This window comes from Pygocentrus nattereri, chromosome 11, assembly GCF_015220715.1.
Source record: "Pygocentrus nattereri isolate fPygNat1 chromosome 11, fPygNat1.pri, whole genome shotgun sequence".
In the NCBI taxonomy this organism is placed as follows: domain Eukaryota; kingdom Metazoa; phylum Chordata; class Actinopteri; order Characiformes; family Serrasalmidae; genus Pygocentrus; species Pygocentrus nattereri.
In genome coordinates this window covers 9,733,680-9,753,810 of record NC_051221.1, presented here as the reverse complement: position 1 = coordinate 9,753,810, position 20,131 = coordinate 9,733,680, and the positions used below count along the sequence as shown (strand labels likewise).

The 20,131-nt window shown below is 39.8% G+C and overlaps 1 protein-coding gene across 1 annotated transcript in view; it reads left to right on the top strand.

The window, feature by feature from the left end:
• The window catches only part of fhl3b (four and a half LIM domains 3b), a 45,171-nt gene extending 25,812 nt beyond the window's left edge, over positions 1-19,359 (top strand). Inside the window, exons 2-6 of the mRNA XM_037542866.1 lie at positions 2,346-2,508; positions 7,585-7,759; positions 11,085-11,254; positions 13,212-13,398; positions 16,617-19,359. Coding sequence (XP_037398763.1) covers positions 2,353-2,508; positions 7,585-7,759; positions 11,085-11,254; positions 13,212-13,398; positions 16,617-16,765 — 837 coding nt within the window. The 5' untranslated portion in view covers positions 2,346-2,352 and the 3' untranslated portion in view covers positions 16,766-19,359. The remainder of the gene's footprint in view (positions 1-2,345; positions 2,509-7,584; positions 7,760-11,084; positions 11,255-13,211; positions 13,399-16,616) is intronic.
• Positions 19,360-20,131: the final 772 nt, after the last annotated feature.

Here is a 20,131-nt window from a genome sequence, read left to right as displayed (position 1 = left end):
TTCCTTAAGGATGTATATGTAAGTGAGCTATGTTCTCATTGGCTGCTCTGCATTGTGCATCGTTCAAAAAGCAAAGTCGAAACCCGTCTTATAACATCAGTGTGTGTGGGCGGGGCTTAACTGCCTTCAGATTGAATAAGCACGTATGTGTAAGTGCAAAAGTTTTCAAGGCATCACAAAAAACAATTGTATACAAAATGTGTTTTTGCAGCTTAATCCTTGTTGCTGCAGCAGCCTCTGAAACTCGGACGAAGGACTTGTGGGTTGTGCCCGTTCACATTGGTCAGAGTGAAATGAATCAGCATGCCGAATCAGCCCTGTGCACCAGCATGTTTCCTATCACTGTATAAAGGATGCATGAGGCCTCCTTCACTCTTGGATGCATTGTATTGCTTTCTTTTCTTCAGAATGCATCTGTTTTCTTTAACGAGAGTCGTGTATAACGGTAATGATAGCTGACATTCAGATATAGAGATAGAGAATCAGCTGGGGAAAGAAAAGCATTCAGCATTCAGAGCAGTTCAGAGCAGTGTAACTCTCCCTTCTGCAGCCCGTGTGAAAGGCTTTTTTTGTCTCCATGTTGTTTTTTCCTCCGCTAGAACATCTGATACCCACAGAGTCCCACCACTGCAACCCACCCCTAATACTCACACGCAAAGACTCCTATTTCCTCGTTCACACCAGGGCTATCAAACAATGAATCGCAGTTAATCACATTAGTTTGCGTGTGCGTTAATGCCTCTAATTTGACCCTAAAGAAAGTTTTTTTGTTCATTTAAAAGCAGCGCATTACGCTAAAACAGTGCCTCATGTGCAAAACTCCATGTGAATTTCAGTTAAAATATCCTTACAATGTAAATATCTTAGCTTTTTGTAAGCATAATTTAAGATTATTTACCTTATTTATAGACATTGTTTACTTGTTTTAAGTACATTTATCTCAATATATTGGCAGATAATTTTGCTTGTTTTAAGAAATCTGCCCGTATAGTGAGATAATTTTACTTAACAAAATGACCTAAAACAAGTAATAAATGTCTAGAAATAAACTTGATTGAGTCCACAAGCATCACAAAACAGGAAATATTAGATATTTTGACTAGATTTACGATCATTTCACATTTTTTGCAGTGCGATAATTCAGTTCACTATTATTTTATTTCTACACATTGAACACAGTTCCAACTGTCATTACTGATGTCCAGTGAGACCACCAGTGACTGCATGTTCCAACCAATGAGTATATATATTTATATTGTTGCTGTTCAGTGAAAACCATGTGTGTCCATTTTTGTCAATTTTCATTTTTCTACATCATTTCAGCCCACCAGCTGTCCTTTACATTGTGTAAAAATGTCATGACACAGAGACCAATAGAAATGCTCTAAAATCACTTGAAACAAAATCTCTTTACATTGACTTACATTGAAAGTCACGACAGTTTTTGCGCTCTCCTGTAAAGTTACTATTTTGTGTTTTTTCTTTGGACAGAGACAATATATATATATATATATATATATATATATATATATATATATATATATATATATATATAATGATTTATAGCAGTAACTGAATAACTTATAATAGTTATTCAGTTACAAAATCAATAACTGTATCATAAACTAAAAGTTAATATCTCTTCTCTCTCTCTCTCTCTCTCTCTCTTTCTCTTCTCTCTCTCTCTCTCTCTCTCCCTCCCTCCCTCTCTCTCTCTCTCTCTCTCTCTCTCTCTCTCTCTCTCTCTCTCTATAATGATAATGAGCCCATGTCCTCCCTGCAGCCGGATGAAACTGAATAGGTTTAATAACAAATGGATAGAGACTGGCGTGTGATTACAGCACAGTGAGGCACTTTGTTATATACTGAGAGTTCAGCACTCAGCCTGAAGAGTCTCAAAGCTGCAAGCACTTGAGTGAGTTTTCTAAACTGTAGGGCTGTAAATCTCTGAGTTCACGTTGATTCAGTCTGATTACAATTCATTGGGAAATGATTCACTGCTCCACAAAATCTCAAACTTCACCCCAATTCAATCTGCTGATTTTGGCACAAATCTGACTAACTTTGTAAATACACTGAACACACAGATGTGACTGGAGGAGCCGTTTACACAGCCTGGGAACAAAGACAATGAGAACAGTACACTGAGCCTATTTTTGGATATTTCTATTTAAAATTGCCCACAAATTTATTTCTGGCCACACATAAGTACATACAGCGCTGTGTGAAAGTCAGAGAACACTCTATTAACTTGTACTTAACATCAATTTTGACTGGAAATCGTTGATTACCTGCAGATCAATGAATCATGGTGTAAGGTAGGAAGATGTTTGTTTGCATTGCAGGGTCAGGATGAGTGAGCAGTTCAACTGTGAGAACTGTAAGGAGTCTCTGTACGGAAGGAAGTACATCCAGGTGGATGACGTGCCTCACTGCGTCCCCTGCTATGATCGCCTCTATGCCAGCATCTGCCAGGGCTGCAAGGAGCTCATCGGACACAACTCACGGGTCAGTGTTTGTGTCTTAGCGTAACATGTCTAATTACCTCACACTGAAAATATGATACAAATCTAACTTTCAACACTTTAAATGGCCCAGGTCCACAAGCAGGCCCAAAGTTTTATTGCACACTATCATAATCTAAGAACAGCTCAGCCAGTGTGCATTGAAGCCGCTGTAGTCACTGAACAATACATCTTAGTATGTAATAAGATGGGATTTTAATGTAAGAAAATAATAACCCATTAAATCTATATCAAAAACCTATATCTTTAACAAAGCCACGTCACAGTCATTGACACCCCTGCATTTAGTACTTTGTGTAACCAACATAACAGCAATGAGTCTCTCCTACAGGACAATACAGAGCAAGCGCTCCTCAACACGGAACCTCGCAAGTTCTTCCCTGGTCTGAATTCTCTGGTCTCATCAGGGCTTCCTTAAGATTTTACAGTATATTTTGTGAAACATAACATAAAAAAAAAAAAAATTATATACATATATATATATATATATATATATATATATATATATATATGTATATGTGTGTGTGTGTGTGTGTGTGTAGCCTAAATATCATTCATTATCATTGCATTGTCTTGTAACTTTTGGAAGTAAATGTCAATGTTTTTATACTCTGTCCCGTTGTGCTCTAAACCTGTTCAGAATCACCACCAAACGTCAACTGAATATGAACTGAGCAGCAATCAGGTAAAAAAACAGGTGAGAGTGCAGTAATAATAGCATTACACTCTGCACTCTGGTCCCCACTGATACCTCCTTAAGCCATCCTGGGAAGGATCAGTTAGCTCCTCAAACAGCAGTGAACAGATGTCATTAAAACAAATATAGAAAGCCCTTTATTAATTCTGTCCAAGGGTTTGCTGATAGTCAACAATGAAAAAAGTTTAGTTTCCAGTTAGCTCAGACAGAGGCAGTGTCAACGGAGTCTAAGTCCATTTTACTCCGAGACACTTCAGTACGTTTTAATGCATTAGTGCTGATCATTTGCTGAATTGAACATAAAAAACGAAACAAAAAGTCCAAGAACACATCATCAAGAAACACAGAAGGCAAAAGACAGACAGAAACGCTCAGTGGCTCTATGGAGAGAAGCAACACCTCACAATTATTCTATGCTAAGGACTGAGCTTATATACTAAACCACAGCCAGTCTTATAACATAACATCACAGGTGCAGCAGGTTTGCATTCGGGTGAACTGGAGCACTGATTGGTGGATCGAGGAAGTTCATGGGTCACATGATCTCCCAGAGAGTTCTGGGAAATGGAGTCTTTGCAGACGTCAGAGCCGGGAGGATGTGCATCAAGTGTGTTCTCCATAGAGGACGTGTTCACTTTCTTTTCACTTAGAAAGCCAACAAAGCGTGTCATTTGACCAGAGTATGTGTATTTAGATCTTTGTGGGGACGATGAAAGCGTGTGGTCATGTTGACGTCAGTAGCTGTAGTTTGATTGCAGTAGTTTATACTGTAATGCTTTTTACTACACACTTCAAAAAGATGGTTCTTCAAAGGTTCTTTAGTACAGAAAATAGTTCTATATAGTACCGTGAACACTAAAAGAACCCTTTGCATGATTAAAGGGTTCTTTGCATGTTGAAAGTGTTCTTCAGATCGATGAAGAACGTGCTAAAGGTCGTGCCATATCAAACCTTTTTTCAAAAGGGGTCTAAATAGCACCAAAAATAGGGTTCTTCTATTGTTATGATGTCAAGCTTGTCACACTAGCAGAACGCTTTTGGGTGCTGTATAGAACCTTTCTCAAAAATGGTTCTACCATCTACTGCACATTCTCCATCAATCTGAAGAAGCCTTTCACAATGCATAGAACCCTTTAATCACACAAAAGGTTCTTTGAGAGATTGCGGTTCTATGTAGAACAAGTGTGGAAGAAGTATTTCATTACTTTACCTTATCTAACTGAAATTAGCACTGTTGTGGAGGTGGGTCTCGTTTTTTGAGTGAGGAAAGTGAAAAACTGTAAATGTAACGTTTTTGCCAAACTCTCATGTTAAGATAAGGTGGGCTGGGTGAGATGAAGCAGAGCAGCTTTCAGCTCCAATCACACTGAAAGACACAGAAACACCCAGCAAAGGCAGGAATAAACTCCAGTTTCCCCCTCGGGGGCCTGTTTTGTGGAGCTTGGCTGTGCAGTGTGTTGGCAGGGTCTCTATCATTGTGAGTGACCCCAGGAGACAGAGTGTAGATCAGTGACCCCAAACACAGCAGTGATGGGGCGGTGTGTGTGTGTGTGTGTGCTAAGGGAGGGACGCCAGTCGACGCCACACAAACACACGGCTCTGAGTTATGGAGCTGCAGGGACACTGCTGCAGTAAATAAAACATACTGTTTGCTTTGGCCTGCTTCACTTGTCTTTCTCACTGCCTGTCTCTCTCATTCTGACTCTCACTCTGTCTCTCTCTTCCTCACAGCCTTTCTCTCTCACTGTGTGGTGCAGAGACTTAGCTGTAATTCAAGTGGTGGGGGAGCATTAAGTTGTGAGGATGACCATCACCGACTATCCTTCCTTACTGTAGCTAATTCATTAAAACATGATCCATTTATTTGCATTATTTGGGAAAAATACATACATACATATAAAGGGTTCTCTGAGTGTCATAGTTTTATATAGAATTCTTGAAGAACCATCTTTTTTAAGCGTGTAAAACGCATTACAGTATAAACTACTGTAATTACACCTTTTTCAAAACGGTTCTATACAGAACCATCTACAGCACATTGTTCACCAATCTGAAGAGTCATTTAGCAATGCAGAGAACCCTTTAATCATTCTTTGAATGTTCATGGTTCTACATAGGACCACTTTCTTTACTAAAGAACCCTTGAAGAACCATCATTTTTAAGAGTGTAGGCTTAATCACTGTCTGGGAAACTGACCCATGGTGTCTTTTTTGCATTATGTTTTTTGGTTTGTATCAGTGATCAGTACAAAAATGGTTGAATAATTCTTTTTACTGCCAGTATAAACAGCGCTTAACTGATGTGAACTGTGTCCCCTCGTCCTTCTAACTGTCCCCTTGCTCTTTCTTCCTGTCTCGATCTGTCACTCGTTTTCCCTCTCTCTCTCCCACTCTCTCACTCTCTTTGGGAGCATGATAAGTTCTGGTTCATGTTCTCTGGGACCCTAACGGCATCTTCCGTCACGTAGCGTCTCTATCTGTGTTTACACGGCTCAGTGTCACGCTGGCCCCCTGTAACGAGGGGCTGCTGTCTCTCACATGGTTCGGGACAGGGAGCCCTGAACTCGCATCATTCGTTTCTGGGAAGAATGTAAGCAAAGCGGAGAGATTAGGCTTCACTATCAGAGGCAGTGTTCTCTCCACAGTGTAAATAAAGTCCTGGCTTCTTTCTGAGAGATGGAGCAAAGCCTTCTCCTAATCGCCCAGTCAGCTGCACATACACAGAAGAAGTGGTCTTTCTGACGTTGCACCTCTTTGCTGAAAGAATTTTACGCAGACAATGAAAGGTCATATACGCCTTGTTGTGTACATGTATGTGTCCCTATAGAAGCTATACTGTTAAATACATCTCTGAGTGTGTCCCTAAAGGAGCTGTACTATTATATACACCTGTATGCGTCCCTGTAGGAGCTGTCCTGTTATATACGTCTTTGTGTGTGTCTCTATATGAGCTGTTCTATTATGTACACCCATGTATGTACTGGACGTGGAATGGGTTTACATGGCCTCTGTATGTGTCCCTATTGGAGCTCTACTCTTATTTACATCTCTGTATGTGTCCCTATAGGAGCTGAACTGTTATATACGTATCTGTGTGTCCCTTTAGGAGCTGCACTATTACATATGTCTCTGAGTGTGTCCCTATAGGAGCTGTACTATTATATACACCTGTGTGTGTCTCCATAGGACCGGTACTATTACTTACATCTGAATGTGTCCCGATAGGAGCTATACTGTTATATACGTCCCTGTACGTCTCCCGATAGGAGCTATAATGTTGCATACATCTCTGTATGTGTCCCCATAGGAGCTGTACTGTTATATATGTCTCTGTGTTTTCCTGTAGGATCTGTACTAATATATATGTCTGTGTTTTCCTATAGGAACTGTACTGTTATATATTTCTCTATGTTTTCCTATAGAAGCTGTACTATTATATATGTCTGTGTTTTCCTATAGGAACTGTACTGTTATATATGTCTCTGTGTTTTCCTATAGGAACTGTACTATTATATATGTCTGTGCTTTCCTATAGGAACTGTACTGTTATATATGTCTCTGTGTTTTCCTATAGAAGCTGTACTATTATATATGTCTGTGTTTTCCTATAGAAGCTGTACTATTATATATGTCTGTGTTTTCTTATAGGAACTATACTGTTATATATGTCTCTGTGTTTTCCTATAGGAACTGTACTGTTATATATGTCTCTGTGTTTTCCTATAGGAACTGTACTGTTATATATGTCTCTGTGTTTTCCTATAGGAGCTGTACTGTTATATATGTCTCTGTGTTTTCCTATAGGAGCTGTACTGTTATATATGTCTGTGTTTTCCTATAGGAACTGTACTGTTATATATGTCTCTGTGTTTTCCTATAGGAACTGTACTGTTATATATGTCTCTGTGTTTTCCTATAGGAACTGTACTGTTATATATGTCTCTGTGTTTTCCTATAGGAACTGTACTGTTATATATGTCTCTGTGTTTTCCTATAGGAGCTGTACTATTATATATGTCTCTGTGTTTTCCTATAGGAACTGTACTGTTATATATGTCTCTGTGTTTTCCTATAGGAACTGTACTGTTATATATGTCTCTGTGTTTTCCTATAGGAGCTGTACTATTATATATGTCTGTGTTTTCCCATAGGAACTGTACTATAGGTCTACATATGATGTCAATTACAGGCCTCTCTCATCTTTTTAAGTGGGAGAACTTGCACAATTGGTGACTGACTAAATACTTTTTTCCCCACTGTAAATGTTTCTGTGTTTTCCTATAGGAACTGTATTATTATATATGTCTCTGTGTTTTCCTGTATGAGCTGTACTATTATATATGTCTCTGTGTTTTCCTGTAGGAGCTGTACTATGATGACAGGCACTACCATGAGGAATGTTTCCGCTGTTCTCGCTGTGAGCGCTCGCTCGCTGACGAGCCGTTTGTCTGCCAGAATGAGGCATTGCTGTGTAACGACTGCTACTGCAGCGAGTTTTCCTCCAAATGTGTGGCCTGCAACAAGACCGTCATGCCAGGTACCCACTTCTTCCCTGCTTCTAGTTTTAAGTGCAGCTTTTGATTCAATAAACAATAATATGTTTCTCTCTCTTGTCTTTCTGCTGTTGCCATTACTAATTCAGCTCCTGACTGGTTAAAGTCCTACATTACTGGTGGTCATTTTGTACAATGTATAAACTGTTATGTAAGGTGTTCTCCAGGGAACCGTACTAGGCCCTCTATTTTTGTTTTTGTGGACATGGTGCCTTTTGCTCAATCATCTGCTAAAGCCCAACACTGTACTTCGAGCGTAGTATACAGCACATGCAATTATGTGAGAACTGAGGTTAAAAGAGTTTAACGCTTTAGCCGCAGGCGATTAGCTGCGGGCGTGGCAGTGTCTATGGGTGTGTGGGCCAGATGTGACGGCGTGATTAGAGCTGAAACTCCTGCAGGGCTTCTATCAGCTCACTTGCCCAAGGGCTTCAGCTTACCTGCACAGGTAGGAAGGACAATTTTTATCAGAAGAGCCTCTGAATTCCTGTCTGAATTTGCATGGGTAAGAACTGATCTCTGCAGCTCTTACTAGCAGGGCCATGGGATTAGAGGCCATCCTTCATTTATTTTATTTCCATAACTTTTACAATAAGTACAAGTTATTCATTTTTTATATCAAGGCAAAGAAGCAAAACATATTTAACAGAAAAGTACACAGAAGCCTCGGCAAGAAAATATATCACTTTTTTTTTTCACAAAAATAACACAAGAACTTAACATGCTAAACCAACCCTGACTTCTTATTGTCTGTATCTCATCCAAGCTGACAGAACATGGGGTTTTTTATGTTGTAGGGGAAGCAGATGTTTATTGTTAAAAATCTCAATAGCAAGTCAACACTAGCTCTGAAACTCATCTGTGGGTGGAGCATAGAGAGGAGAATTGGGAGGGAGGTAACAATGATGAAAATGATGATGATGATAGTGATGGTGATGAGTAGCTCTAGTGGGTATGTTCTCTCTGTTTCCTGTGTCACTGTATCTGAGGGATGTAATGTTGATACAGTGATTATGTCAGTATCACATCATTGTCAATGTACATACCCAGCACATTACCCATCCAGAATACGCCCATTTCTCTTTAATCAGACTGTCTGCCTGAGGCTGTGCTGGGTGACTTATTGTCTGAGTATCTGCATATTCTTTCGTTCTGTCTGTGCAGTATGTGGTATGTCTTACACTGCAGATGTGACTTAGTTATGCAAATGCACTATACTGCCAAAAGTCACCCATCCAAATAATTTCAGATTAGCTCAAGAACAGCGTAGAGAGCTTCATGGAATGGGTTTCCATGTCTGAGCAGCTGCATCCAAGCCTTACATCACCAAGCACAATGCAAAGCATGGAATGCAGTGGTGTAAAGCGCCGCCACTGGACTCTAGAGCAGTGGAGACGTGTTCTCTGGAGTGAAGAATCAGCTTCTCCGTCTGACAATCTGATGGACGAGTCTGGGTTTGGCAGTTGCCAGGAGAACGATATTTGTCTGACTGCATTGTGCTAAGTGTAAAGTTTGGTGGAGGGGGGATTATAGTGTGGGGTTTTTTATCAAGAGTGGAGCTCGGCCCCTTAGTTCCAGTGAAAGGAACTCTTGATGCTTCAGCAGAACAAGAGATTTTGGAAAATTTCAACTTTGTGGGAACAGTCTGGGGACGGCCTATTCCTGTTCCAACATGACTGTGCACCAGTGCTCAAAGCAAGGTTCATAAAGACATGGATGAGCGAGTTTGGTGTGGAAGAACTTGACTGGCCTGCACAGAGTCCTGACCTCAACCCTATAGAACACCTTTGGGATGAATTAGAGCGGAGACTGTGAGCCAGACCTTCTCATCCGTCATCAGTGTCTGACCTCACAAATGTGCTTCTGGAAAATGGTCAGAAATTCCCATAAACACACTCCTAACCCTTGTGGAAAGCCTTCCCAAAAGAGTTGAAGCTGTAATAGCAGCAAAGGGTGGGCCGACATCATATTAAACCCTATGGATTAAAAATGGGATGTTACTCAAGTTCATATGCGTGTGAAGCCAGACGACCGAACACTTTTGCCAGTATAGTGTATGCTCCACAATGTAATGATCCAGTAGACACTGGATCATTTATAATTAACATTGAATAATTTATAGTACTTAATGCATCATTTACAGTAGACACTGAATCATTTATAGTTAACACTGAATAATTTATTGTAGTGTATAGTAATGAATAATTTTTGCAGATACTGAATAGGTTACGATACAGAATGACAGTAAATAATGGACAATATACACTAAATAATTTTAGAGGAGATGCTAAATAAAATGTTCAAGACTAATAACTGAATTATTAGCCTGTAGTTTTAAAGAGAGAGATGATGATGATGATGATGAAGGTAATGATAATGGCAGGTGAAGATGAAGTGACCTGTTGTGACTCATAGAGCACATATCTAGGCTATCCAAATCTGAATCATCAGCTGTTTCATCTCCTCCAGCGTGTCCTCCTTCTCGTGTGCATGCAGTGAAACTGTAAGTAAAGCTCTCAGTATCTGCATGTCAGATCAGACTGTTGGAAAAGCTCATATTTGTGTGGGCTGATCTCAGGTGCTTTTGTAGGTCAGAGATCACTCCTTTAATGGTTGTTCACCATGACTGTAAAGCAGCCGTGCCTCAGTCGCTCGGCTCTATCGCAGACTTTATCAGCTTCATAAAGATCCAACAAACCACCTCAAACCACCACTTTCACATCTTCTCTGACTGCCCAGCGCCTCCTCATCACAAAGCAGGGTGGAATAAACACTACTGCACAAAAGTCAGAGACCACTTTTCATTCGTTTACTCATCAGTCAAAACAGCCATCAAGTACAAGTTATTCATTTTACAGCATTAGAAAAAAAACTGTGTTATTCCAGCTTCCATTCTTTACAGGAGACTCGGTTTCAGTTTCTGAAAGAATCTGCAGGGATATTTTTCACACCTCCGAAGTTCAGTCTTAAAAACGGGTTTAACATTTTCTGCTTCTCACCATCCAAACCATCAAACACATTCAGTGGTGTTGCAGTCTGGATTCTGGGGTGGTCAGTCTGTCTGTTTGTCTGTCCATCTGTCTGTCTGTCTGTCTGTCTGTCTATCTATCTGTCTGTCTGTCTGTCTGTCTATTTATCTATTTTTTATCATCAAATATTGAATCTGAAGTTATTCTTTCTAAACATTTTTAATAATATTTCTCTCTCGCTCACTGTCTCTCTCTGTCTCCCTGTCTCTCTGTGTCTCTCTCTCTCTCTGTGTCTCTCTCTCTCTCTCTCTCTCTCTCTCTCTCTCTCTCTCTCTCTCAGGATCGAGGAAGTTGGAGTATAGTGGTTGTACGTGGCATGAGGAGTGCTTTGTGTGTCGTGTTTGTAAACAGTCTTTGGGCTCTCAGGCATTCATCCCTGATAAAGATGATTATTACTGCGTGTCCTGCTATGAGGGACGCTTCGCTCCGCGCTGCACGCACTGCAAACAGGTAACACACACACACACACACACACACACACACATACCTGTCAGAATCAGAATCAAGCTTTATTGGCCAGGTATGCTACACATACAAGGAATTTGGTTTCGGTTACAGGAGCTCACAGAGCACAGTATCAGACAGACATTCACATATAGAGAATAAATAAAACCTGCATTCCTATCATCACTCACTCAGACACACACACACACACACACATTTTATTCAGTGAGCTTTTGAGGATTTTCCCTTTTTTGGCTTTAATTGTTCTGCCTTTGCATGTTTGTGATTGGATTTTTACTTGAATAATAGTGTTAAAACCACTTAAAACCAACTTATAGTCTGTTTTATGGAGAGCACTTTGAGGTTTTGGGCCCACAGTGAGAATTCGCCATATGAGTGAAGTTTATTATTATTAATGGCGCCGCCATCCAGCATCTCTCCAAATGTTATTGTCTCCGCTGAAGGTGATCTTTCTGTGTTTGGATGTTCGGATCCAAAAGAGAAGCTTTCGCGTATTCTTCTAGGATACTCTGCAGACAGTTCGTAAGCCATCAGCTTCATTACAGCGTGCCGGTGGAGCGGTGTGCAGAATGTACTTGGATAGCTTGTCCTCACTATCACTGTCATGAAAACCTAATAAGACCGTTTTTTTCCTTCTTTATTGTGTTTTCTGTTCACTCTTTGAGAAAACCAGCCATCATTTACATTGTGTGAACAATATATGATGAATGGACCAGTAGAAATGGCCATATCCAACTCTGTGCAAAAGTTTGTGCACCCCTGGTCAAATGACGTGTTGATTTTCTAAGTGTAAATACGTAACACATCCCCTGCAGAGAACGTTTTAACATACTGTTTATTTACTGAATTTCACATATAAAATATGGCCTGTGCCAAAGTTATGATGCATTTTATGTTTTATTTTGTTTCAATATGTTAATGGAAATAAAAGTTGTGCGAACGTAAGTTTATTCTCTGTGGAGCTCCAGGATTTAAACAATCAAGGCATAAAAATGAGTAAATAATCAAGCATAAAAATTCAGAAGTCTTTAAAACACCAAAATCTGAATCATCAGGAAAAAGAAAACACAAATTTTGTTTTTAAAAGGTTTTAAAAGGTTGTTTTTAAAGGTTTCTGGCATAGCCCAGAATGCTGTGTGGTACAGCTCAATAAGAACCTTACAGTAATTTGCTGTGTTATCACAATTAAATCACATATACTGTATTTTACTGTGAAGAATGTGATAAATAGTGTAAAATCCTGGCGATAATTTAGTCCCTCCAATGTGTAAAGCGGGGGAGCGATGATGAGGCAGACGCATGTGCGAAGGGAAGCGAGATTTATTAGGTTACAGATTCAGGGTCAAAACGGTCCAGGGTCAGAGAGCCAACACGGACAGATCGGGGAACAGACATGATGAAAATAAACACAGACTAAACACACAACAGAAGTCAGAAGAAACAAGACCAAACAATATAATACATACAATACAAAGACCAGCAAACTCACAGGGGAAAACACAAGGCCTAAACACAGGAACACACAGTTAATGGGACACAGGTGAAAATAATCAAGGGTGGAGCCTAGAAACAAGGGGGAATAACAGAGAAGAAACAAAACAAGGAAGCACATGGACAAGACCAAAAGGTAAACACAAGCACATGGATGACCTGGAGAGGCCAATCGTGACACAATGCTAATCCATATAATAACTATTCCTCCCTCTTTTTTGGATTATCAGTTATTTTGTTTTCTATTTTATTTTTATCATTTAATCGTTTATCTTTTTACATTAAAAAGTCAAACTATGCTTTATTTGCATTTTAGTGACCCCTTTATTTTAAACACAGCACACTAAATAATGCCACAACATGCTTATATGATTTTAACCAAAAGTTTGTTTTGGCACATATACTGTTTACATTGCAGGGGCTCAGTGTGCTTATTGTTGTTGACGTGCAGGTCCTGGTGCAGGGTGGTGTGACATACCGTGACGAGCCGTGGCACAGAGAGTGTTTCTTGTGCACTGGCTGTAAGGCTCCGCTGGCTGGTCAGCCCTTCACCTCTCAGGGAGAGAACCCGTACTGCGTCAAGTGCTTCAGCAGCCTGTACGCTCAGAAATGCTCCGCCTGCAACAAGGCCATCACAGGTCAGTGCACACGTTCCTCTCCTTACATTTTCAGGATAACTTTTTTTTCTTTCTGAGAAAAACTGAACTGACCTTCAGGAGCAGCACAGAGCGCATGAGTTTGTAAAGTGCTTTCTTTTCAGCTAATGAGATTAAGATTAGAGTTGGGTTTAAGATAAGACTTAGAAGCTTACTTTTATGTACGCACAAATACATATAGTACATGTAAAACACACGGCACATGTTATGACTAGATAGATAGATAGATAGATAGATAGATAGATAGATAGATAGATAGATAGATAGATAGATAGATAGATAGATAGATAGATAGATAGACAGACAGACAGACAGACAGGTATTTACATATTACATATGTAACATATTCATGCCATATTATTATTATTACATACAGACCCCTGATCAAATGACATATTCATGTCCCAAAGTGTTACATTTAGCAAAAAAACAGTATTTGTGTATAAAAGTGAGCAGTGTGTTCTCTGCAGAGGACGTGTTCACTTATAAACAAAATCATTTTTGGGGTGCCCAGACTTTTGCATACAACTATATACATATATACTTATAATACATATAGGGCTTAGTATTGTTAAATGTAGGAACTTTATATATATGTGTGTTTGCAGCGCAACACACACTAACATACCACCACCACGTCAGCGTTACTGCAGTGCTGAGAATGATCCACTACCCAAAGATTACCTACTCTGTGTGGGTCCATGGGGGTCCTCACCACTGAAGAACAGGGTGAAAGGGGGCTAGCAAAGTATCAGAGAAACAGATGGACTACAGTCTGTAACTGTAGAACTACAAAGTGCAGCTATACAGTAAGTGGAGCTGATATAATGGACAATCAGCGTAGAAACAAAGAGGTGGTCATAAGGTTATGGCTGATTGGTGTGTGTATGTGTGTGTGTGTGTGTGACATTAATTACCTATTCATTCTTTTATATATATCTCGCTGTTGTCGGAAGAAAACCTTGTATCTTCATTTTTGATGTTTTTCAGTTTTTGACATAATTTGAAAACCACTGCTGTTCGTTTACGTTGTGAGTAAATTAAAGAAACGCCCCAAAATGACTTTGAAGGAAGTCTGGTTCCATTGACTTACATTAAAAGTAAGGTTTTTTTCCTTCTCCTGTAACGTTACCGTTTTGGAGATATAAGGTTTTCTTCAGACAACAGGGATATGATACATATAAAACATAATGTTTATTGCATTAAACATCATGATATTCACATAAATCAGTCTTAAAGGCACAGTAACGAAACAGCCAGTTTGATTGTCATGCAAAAGTAAAATACAACTGTACTGAATGCATAAACCTACATAAATTTACAAGAGGACCACAGGGGACACATTAAATAAAGAGCAATGTAGAATGAATATGGGTTGTGTAAGTACATGGAAATGAGTGCATGGTGTGTGTGTGTGTGTGTGTGTGTGTGTGTGTGTGTGTGTGTGTGTGTGTGTCTCAGACAATTCCTTTTGTGCTTTGTTCCGCACTGGCTAACAGAGTCCGACTGTGTGGGCTGGCTGTGAACGGTGTGAACCAAGGCCTTCTTTTCTTCTTTCACTCTGTCAAGCGGTCAGAAGCAACATCTCAGTAATTCAGCCCTGCTGGGTCAGATTACACCTCCCGTGTCTGTCAGGACACCACAGAGAATCAGTGCACAGGGCTCTTTCTGAATGTATTTAAGCTTTTCTTCTACAATCTCACCGTTTTTCCTGTGTATCAGTTCCTCTCCAAATATGATGTTGGCACCTATTTCAGAAATAAAGGTACTAAACTGTCACTGGGGCAGGACCCCTCTTGTCTCTGGGGTGGTCCCCTCAAGGGTCCATCTCAGTACCTTTAGTCAGGGAACATAACTGAACCATAATGTTCTAAGCTGTACTGACTCCACACCCCGCCTCGCCTCCAGGCTTTTATTCTACTGTTCTGTTTAAAGCATTCGGTTATGAAAAGGTACAAATACCAACTTTTCACCTGGAAAAACTGATTTAAGGTTCACAGTCAGAACAAACCTCTATTTTTCTTTTTCTTGTTAAGTCACTTTCTCAGCATACTAGGTATTATTCAAAGCACAGACTAAGTCTAACCTTAGACTAAAAAGTATTTTAAGTCGTGATTCACCATTGGTGCTAAAATCTGGACTAGGCTTAATCCATGTCTCGGAAACGGGCCTTAGACATACAGTTTATATGATGCTAATTGATGTACATAAGTTTCCATCACTTTAGCCAAGCTACATTAGCCTAATAGCTCCGGTGGAAAAGCTTCAAACACCAAAGAGATCAATAGATTTGTTTTTTGCCCAAACTATTGCTTTAAAGTCTTAATGATAATTACATAATATGATAACATACATATAATAATTACAGTAAATGTGTATAATGTGTATTGCAACAGAATAATAGTAAACACTGCCACTTACGATCACTTATATGATGTGCTGAAGATACTGTTGACATTGACTCTCTCACTCTCTCTCTCACTCTCTCTCTGTCTCTCTCACTCTCTCTATATATATATCTCTCTCACACTATCTCTCTCTCTGTCTCACACACACTCTATCTCTCACTCTCTCTCTGTCTCTCTCTCACTCTCTCTCTGTCTCTCTCTCTCTGTCTCACTCTCTCTCTCTATATATATCTCTCTCACACTATGTCTCTCTCTGTCTCACACACACTCTATCTCTCTCTCTCTCTCTCTCTATATATATATCTCTCTCACACTCTATCTCTCACTCTCTCTCTCTCATACACACACTCTATCTCTCTCACTCTCCCTCTATCTCTCTCTCTCTATCTATCTATCTGTCTCTCTCTATCTCTCTATCTCTCTCTCTCATACACACACTCTATCTCTCTCACTCTCCCTCTCTCTCTCTCTCTCTATCTCACACACACACTCTATCTCTCTCTCTCTCTCTCATACACACTCTATCTCTCTCACTCTCTCTCTCTCTCTCTCTCTCTCTGTCTATCTATCTGTCTCTCTCTATCTCTCTCTATCTCTCTCTCTCATACACACACTCTATCTCTCTCACTCTCCCTCTCTCTCTCTCTCTCTCTCTGTCTCACACACACACTCTATCTCTCTCTCTCTCTCTCTCTCTCTCTCTCATACACACTCTCTCTCTCTCTCTCTCTCTCTCTCTCTCTGTCTATCCATCTGTCTCTCTCTATCTCTCTCTATCTCTCTCTCTCTCAGGCTTTGGTGATGGAAAGTACGTCTCCTTTGAGGACCGTCAGTGGCACCAGTCGTGCTTTAAGTGCTCCGGATGCTCCATCTCTCTGGTTGGAGCTGGCTTTTTCCCTAACGGTGCGAACATCCTCTGCAAAGACTGCAACGACAACTAAAACACAGCTTTACAAGCATCAAAACTGACCGACCTTCGCTTCACTCTGCAGTCGGAGTCATGCCCATATCAGGAACACTGGTTTAAAGCTGCTTTTCTCTATAAGAAAAACGATGCTGTTGCCACTGCCGAGTCTTGTGGTGAACTAAAATGCTTCAGCCCCCATGTTTTTGTCCCAGTTGTAGCTGGATTGTCTCTGGATCCTTGAATTACAAGGTACTTTAGCAGCCAAAGTATGAAAAATGCTATATGCGTGCTGCAAACAAGCTAATGCTTCTGCACACTGAAATGATCTTGTATGAAAATAAGTTTCTTCATAAATTTCAACATTGTTATATAATATCAGCTAAGACTGTAGTCTGAATCTGCCAAAGCAAGTTAGTTACCGTGTTCAGTGTTCAAAGCTTGTCGGTTTGTTTGGGGTATTTTGGTCAGATGGTGTCCGTCTTTTGATGTCAGTCCGGTGTGCCGCAGTGTTAGCTGGCTGGGAACAATATTGATATTTCTGCCTCTTAATTACTTCATAACTCAGATGATCTGTTAATGCTTGGAGGCAAATCCGTACTGTGAAACTTATCGGCCTTGCAGCACTTTTGTCTACCACAGGGGGCGACAGCAGCACTTTCATTTGTTGATTTTTCTCATAGAGAAAACCAGCTTAGACTTCGACTTCCTTACATGGGCGTAATGCCCAATACACAATAATGAAAACGTCAGAGGTCTGTAGCCTTTATGTCAGCGTGGATGTGGTAGGACAGATAGGAGAGAGTTGATTTGATTCTATATTTTTGGGTTTTTTAGTTTTTTTCACTTTATTTAATCAGCTTTACTATTTGAAATGCACATTTATATTTGTAAGTCCCCTGTACGGACGTCTTTGGCCATCTGAGAAAATAGAAAAGCTCTTTATCTGGGCGGTACGTTTATTTGTTTAAAAAATTGACCTTAAATCAATAATAAATAAATAAATAAATAAATATGCAGGTCAATAAATATGATTTGGTATGTGTGAGTTAGTTTACCCGTTCCCAAAGCTCTTCTCCAGGACGTCCCGTATCTCAGTCAGGTGCTACTGATGAAATTACCAAACCGATGAGATGGCTGGAGTGCAGCGAGAAGTCAGAAACCAAACCTATGTTCTTCTAACTTTCTAATAACTTTACTGTATTTACGCTTATTTATATTTATTCAAATGCTACACAGTGTTTGTACGGGCAAAAACCCACTTACGGCCCAGATAAAGAGTTTTAAACCCCTCTAAGACTTTTGCACAGTGCTGTGTGTTTATTATAAAGATAGTCTGTCCAGTTTTATCTGTACAGTGCTGTGAGCAACTCAAAAATATATAATACACTAATACGCCGTTTGGTCGGTTTCACATCCCAGATCAAACTGTGTCGGCTCAGAACGTGGACCTATGGGCCAAAGTAGACAAAAAACACCATTGTCACTCGTTTCATGCAGCCCATTTTGAGCTCTGGGAGTTTGAATGAACACATTCCAGCAGGAAATTTACATTTCAACAATGCATGAGTTGCCCTAGAAAGTTGTGTGAGATTAGATCATGCGTTATTATTGCCACACATAGTTACTCAGCCTTTGAGCTGGAAGTATTTCAGCCTGTACGGTCACCTATCAAAGTCCCTCAGTATTGTTAATGTGCCGCTGAGGGACTCTGTTTGCAACATTTGAGTGCATATACATCATAATCATCTACCTATTTGTGAAGCTTTAAAGGGGAATTTTGAGGGGACTTTTAAAAAGTTCTGTATAAGTAAATGGTAGAGATGTACAACAGCCATTAAGAGTGGTGTCTATGCTACATTCTAGAGAAACTGACTAAGTCAGACCCGTTCACAGTTGTGGTGATAGGAACCAGACGTCTGAAGAGTTTAATGCCTCTAAAAGCTACATCACAGAAACTTCCAATGTTTTACATCGTTTTATGATAGAGGATTTGGGCCTAAAATATATTAGATACGTGTTGTTTGTAGGTTCACTGGTGGTTTTGGACAGTAAATAAAATGGCTGTAGACATTGTGACGTCTGGTTCCTATCAGCACCACTGTAAAGAAACCTGAGTCAGTATGTTTTTTTTCTATAATGGACCATTTCACATCAAACCACTCTGAATGAGTTTGTTTACATCTAAACTCCTGAATTATGCAGAAATCTTGCAGAACAGTTGTTGGAATTCCCCTTTAAAATTGTACCGCAACAGTTAATATTGACATCATGCTACATACATAATGTATATTAACACATACATGATAATATTAACATGGCATATTATCACTGTCGACAGTTATTTTGTCTGTTTTGTTTAGGCTTATATAATCAGCCATGCTTTACATTTATTCCAATAATGTTGCACTTGCCATTAATTATTTTGTCTTTATTACTGTTATTGCACTGTGTAACATTTTTCTGTGCCTATCGTAAAAATGCTGCGATTTCTTAAATCTTAAAGCCAAACGCTGTTGTTTTGATTAAGATAATGTAGCCTACAGGCTGCCCTATACACTTTTTCTATGTGGAAAAACAAAACATGACACATTTTAACTCCTAAATGATAAAACTCTTCATCAAAATGTCTTTTCTTGCTTTGAATTTGTGTGCTTTCGTGTGAAATTGCAAAAAAAGGGCCTAGTGAAGGCTCATCGTGCACCGAGGCTGAACAGAAAGACAGGACGCGGTTTGACTCACTGTAAACGACTGCAAAGCTAAACTTAAATCAGGAGGAAGAGACTCTAATATTGGCTTCTCCCACCAGTGACCATCTGTGCTTTCTTAACGTTATATAAACTCGATGGTAACTATGTGACATCGCGATCGTTCACATCTGATAAGGTGATGGAGGAAAGTCCTCTGTCTTGGATAACGTGCAGCTTTTTGTAAAATGTTCCTATCCATCCTGCTCTCCAGATGCCCACCTCCCGGATTCTTTGCCCTAAAAAGGGCGTACGAGGCTAAAACATGACTTGGTGGCTGAGGTTGGGAGTGGGAGGCTAAGCTTAAACAGTCTTCAGGTTGGCACCCTTTCATCCTGATTAATGGTGTCCGGTGCCGGACGCTTGAGAGGAAGTGGAAAATGGAAGCGGCACTGCTATTGTTATTATTATCATTATTATTACTATTATTATTATTACTGTAGTTGTTTTTACACTAAGCAAAAGGAACTTTTAACGTAGATATTGTCATCATTTGCATGGCAGTGTACCACATTGATTAACATCAGTACAGCATATTATCGACAAATTCTGAGGCCTGTGCCATATACATACTGTATATTTGAGTAAAGTCACTGGGCTTTTATTGTTATGGCACTTCTGGTTCTTTCCTTATTAAGATACACTTCATTATAATG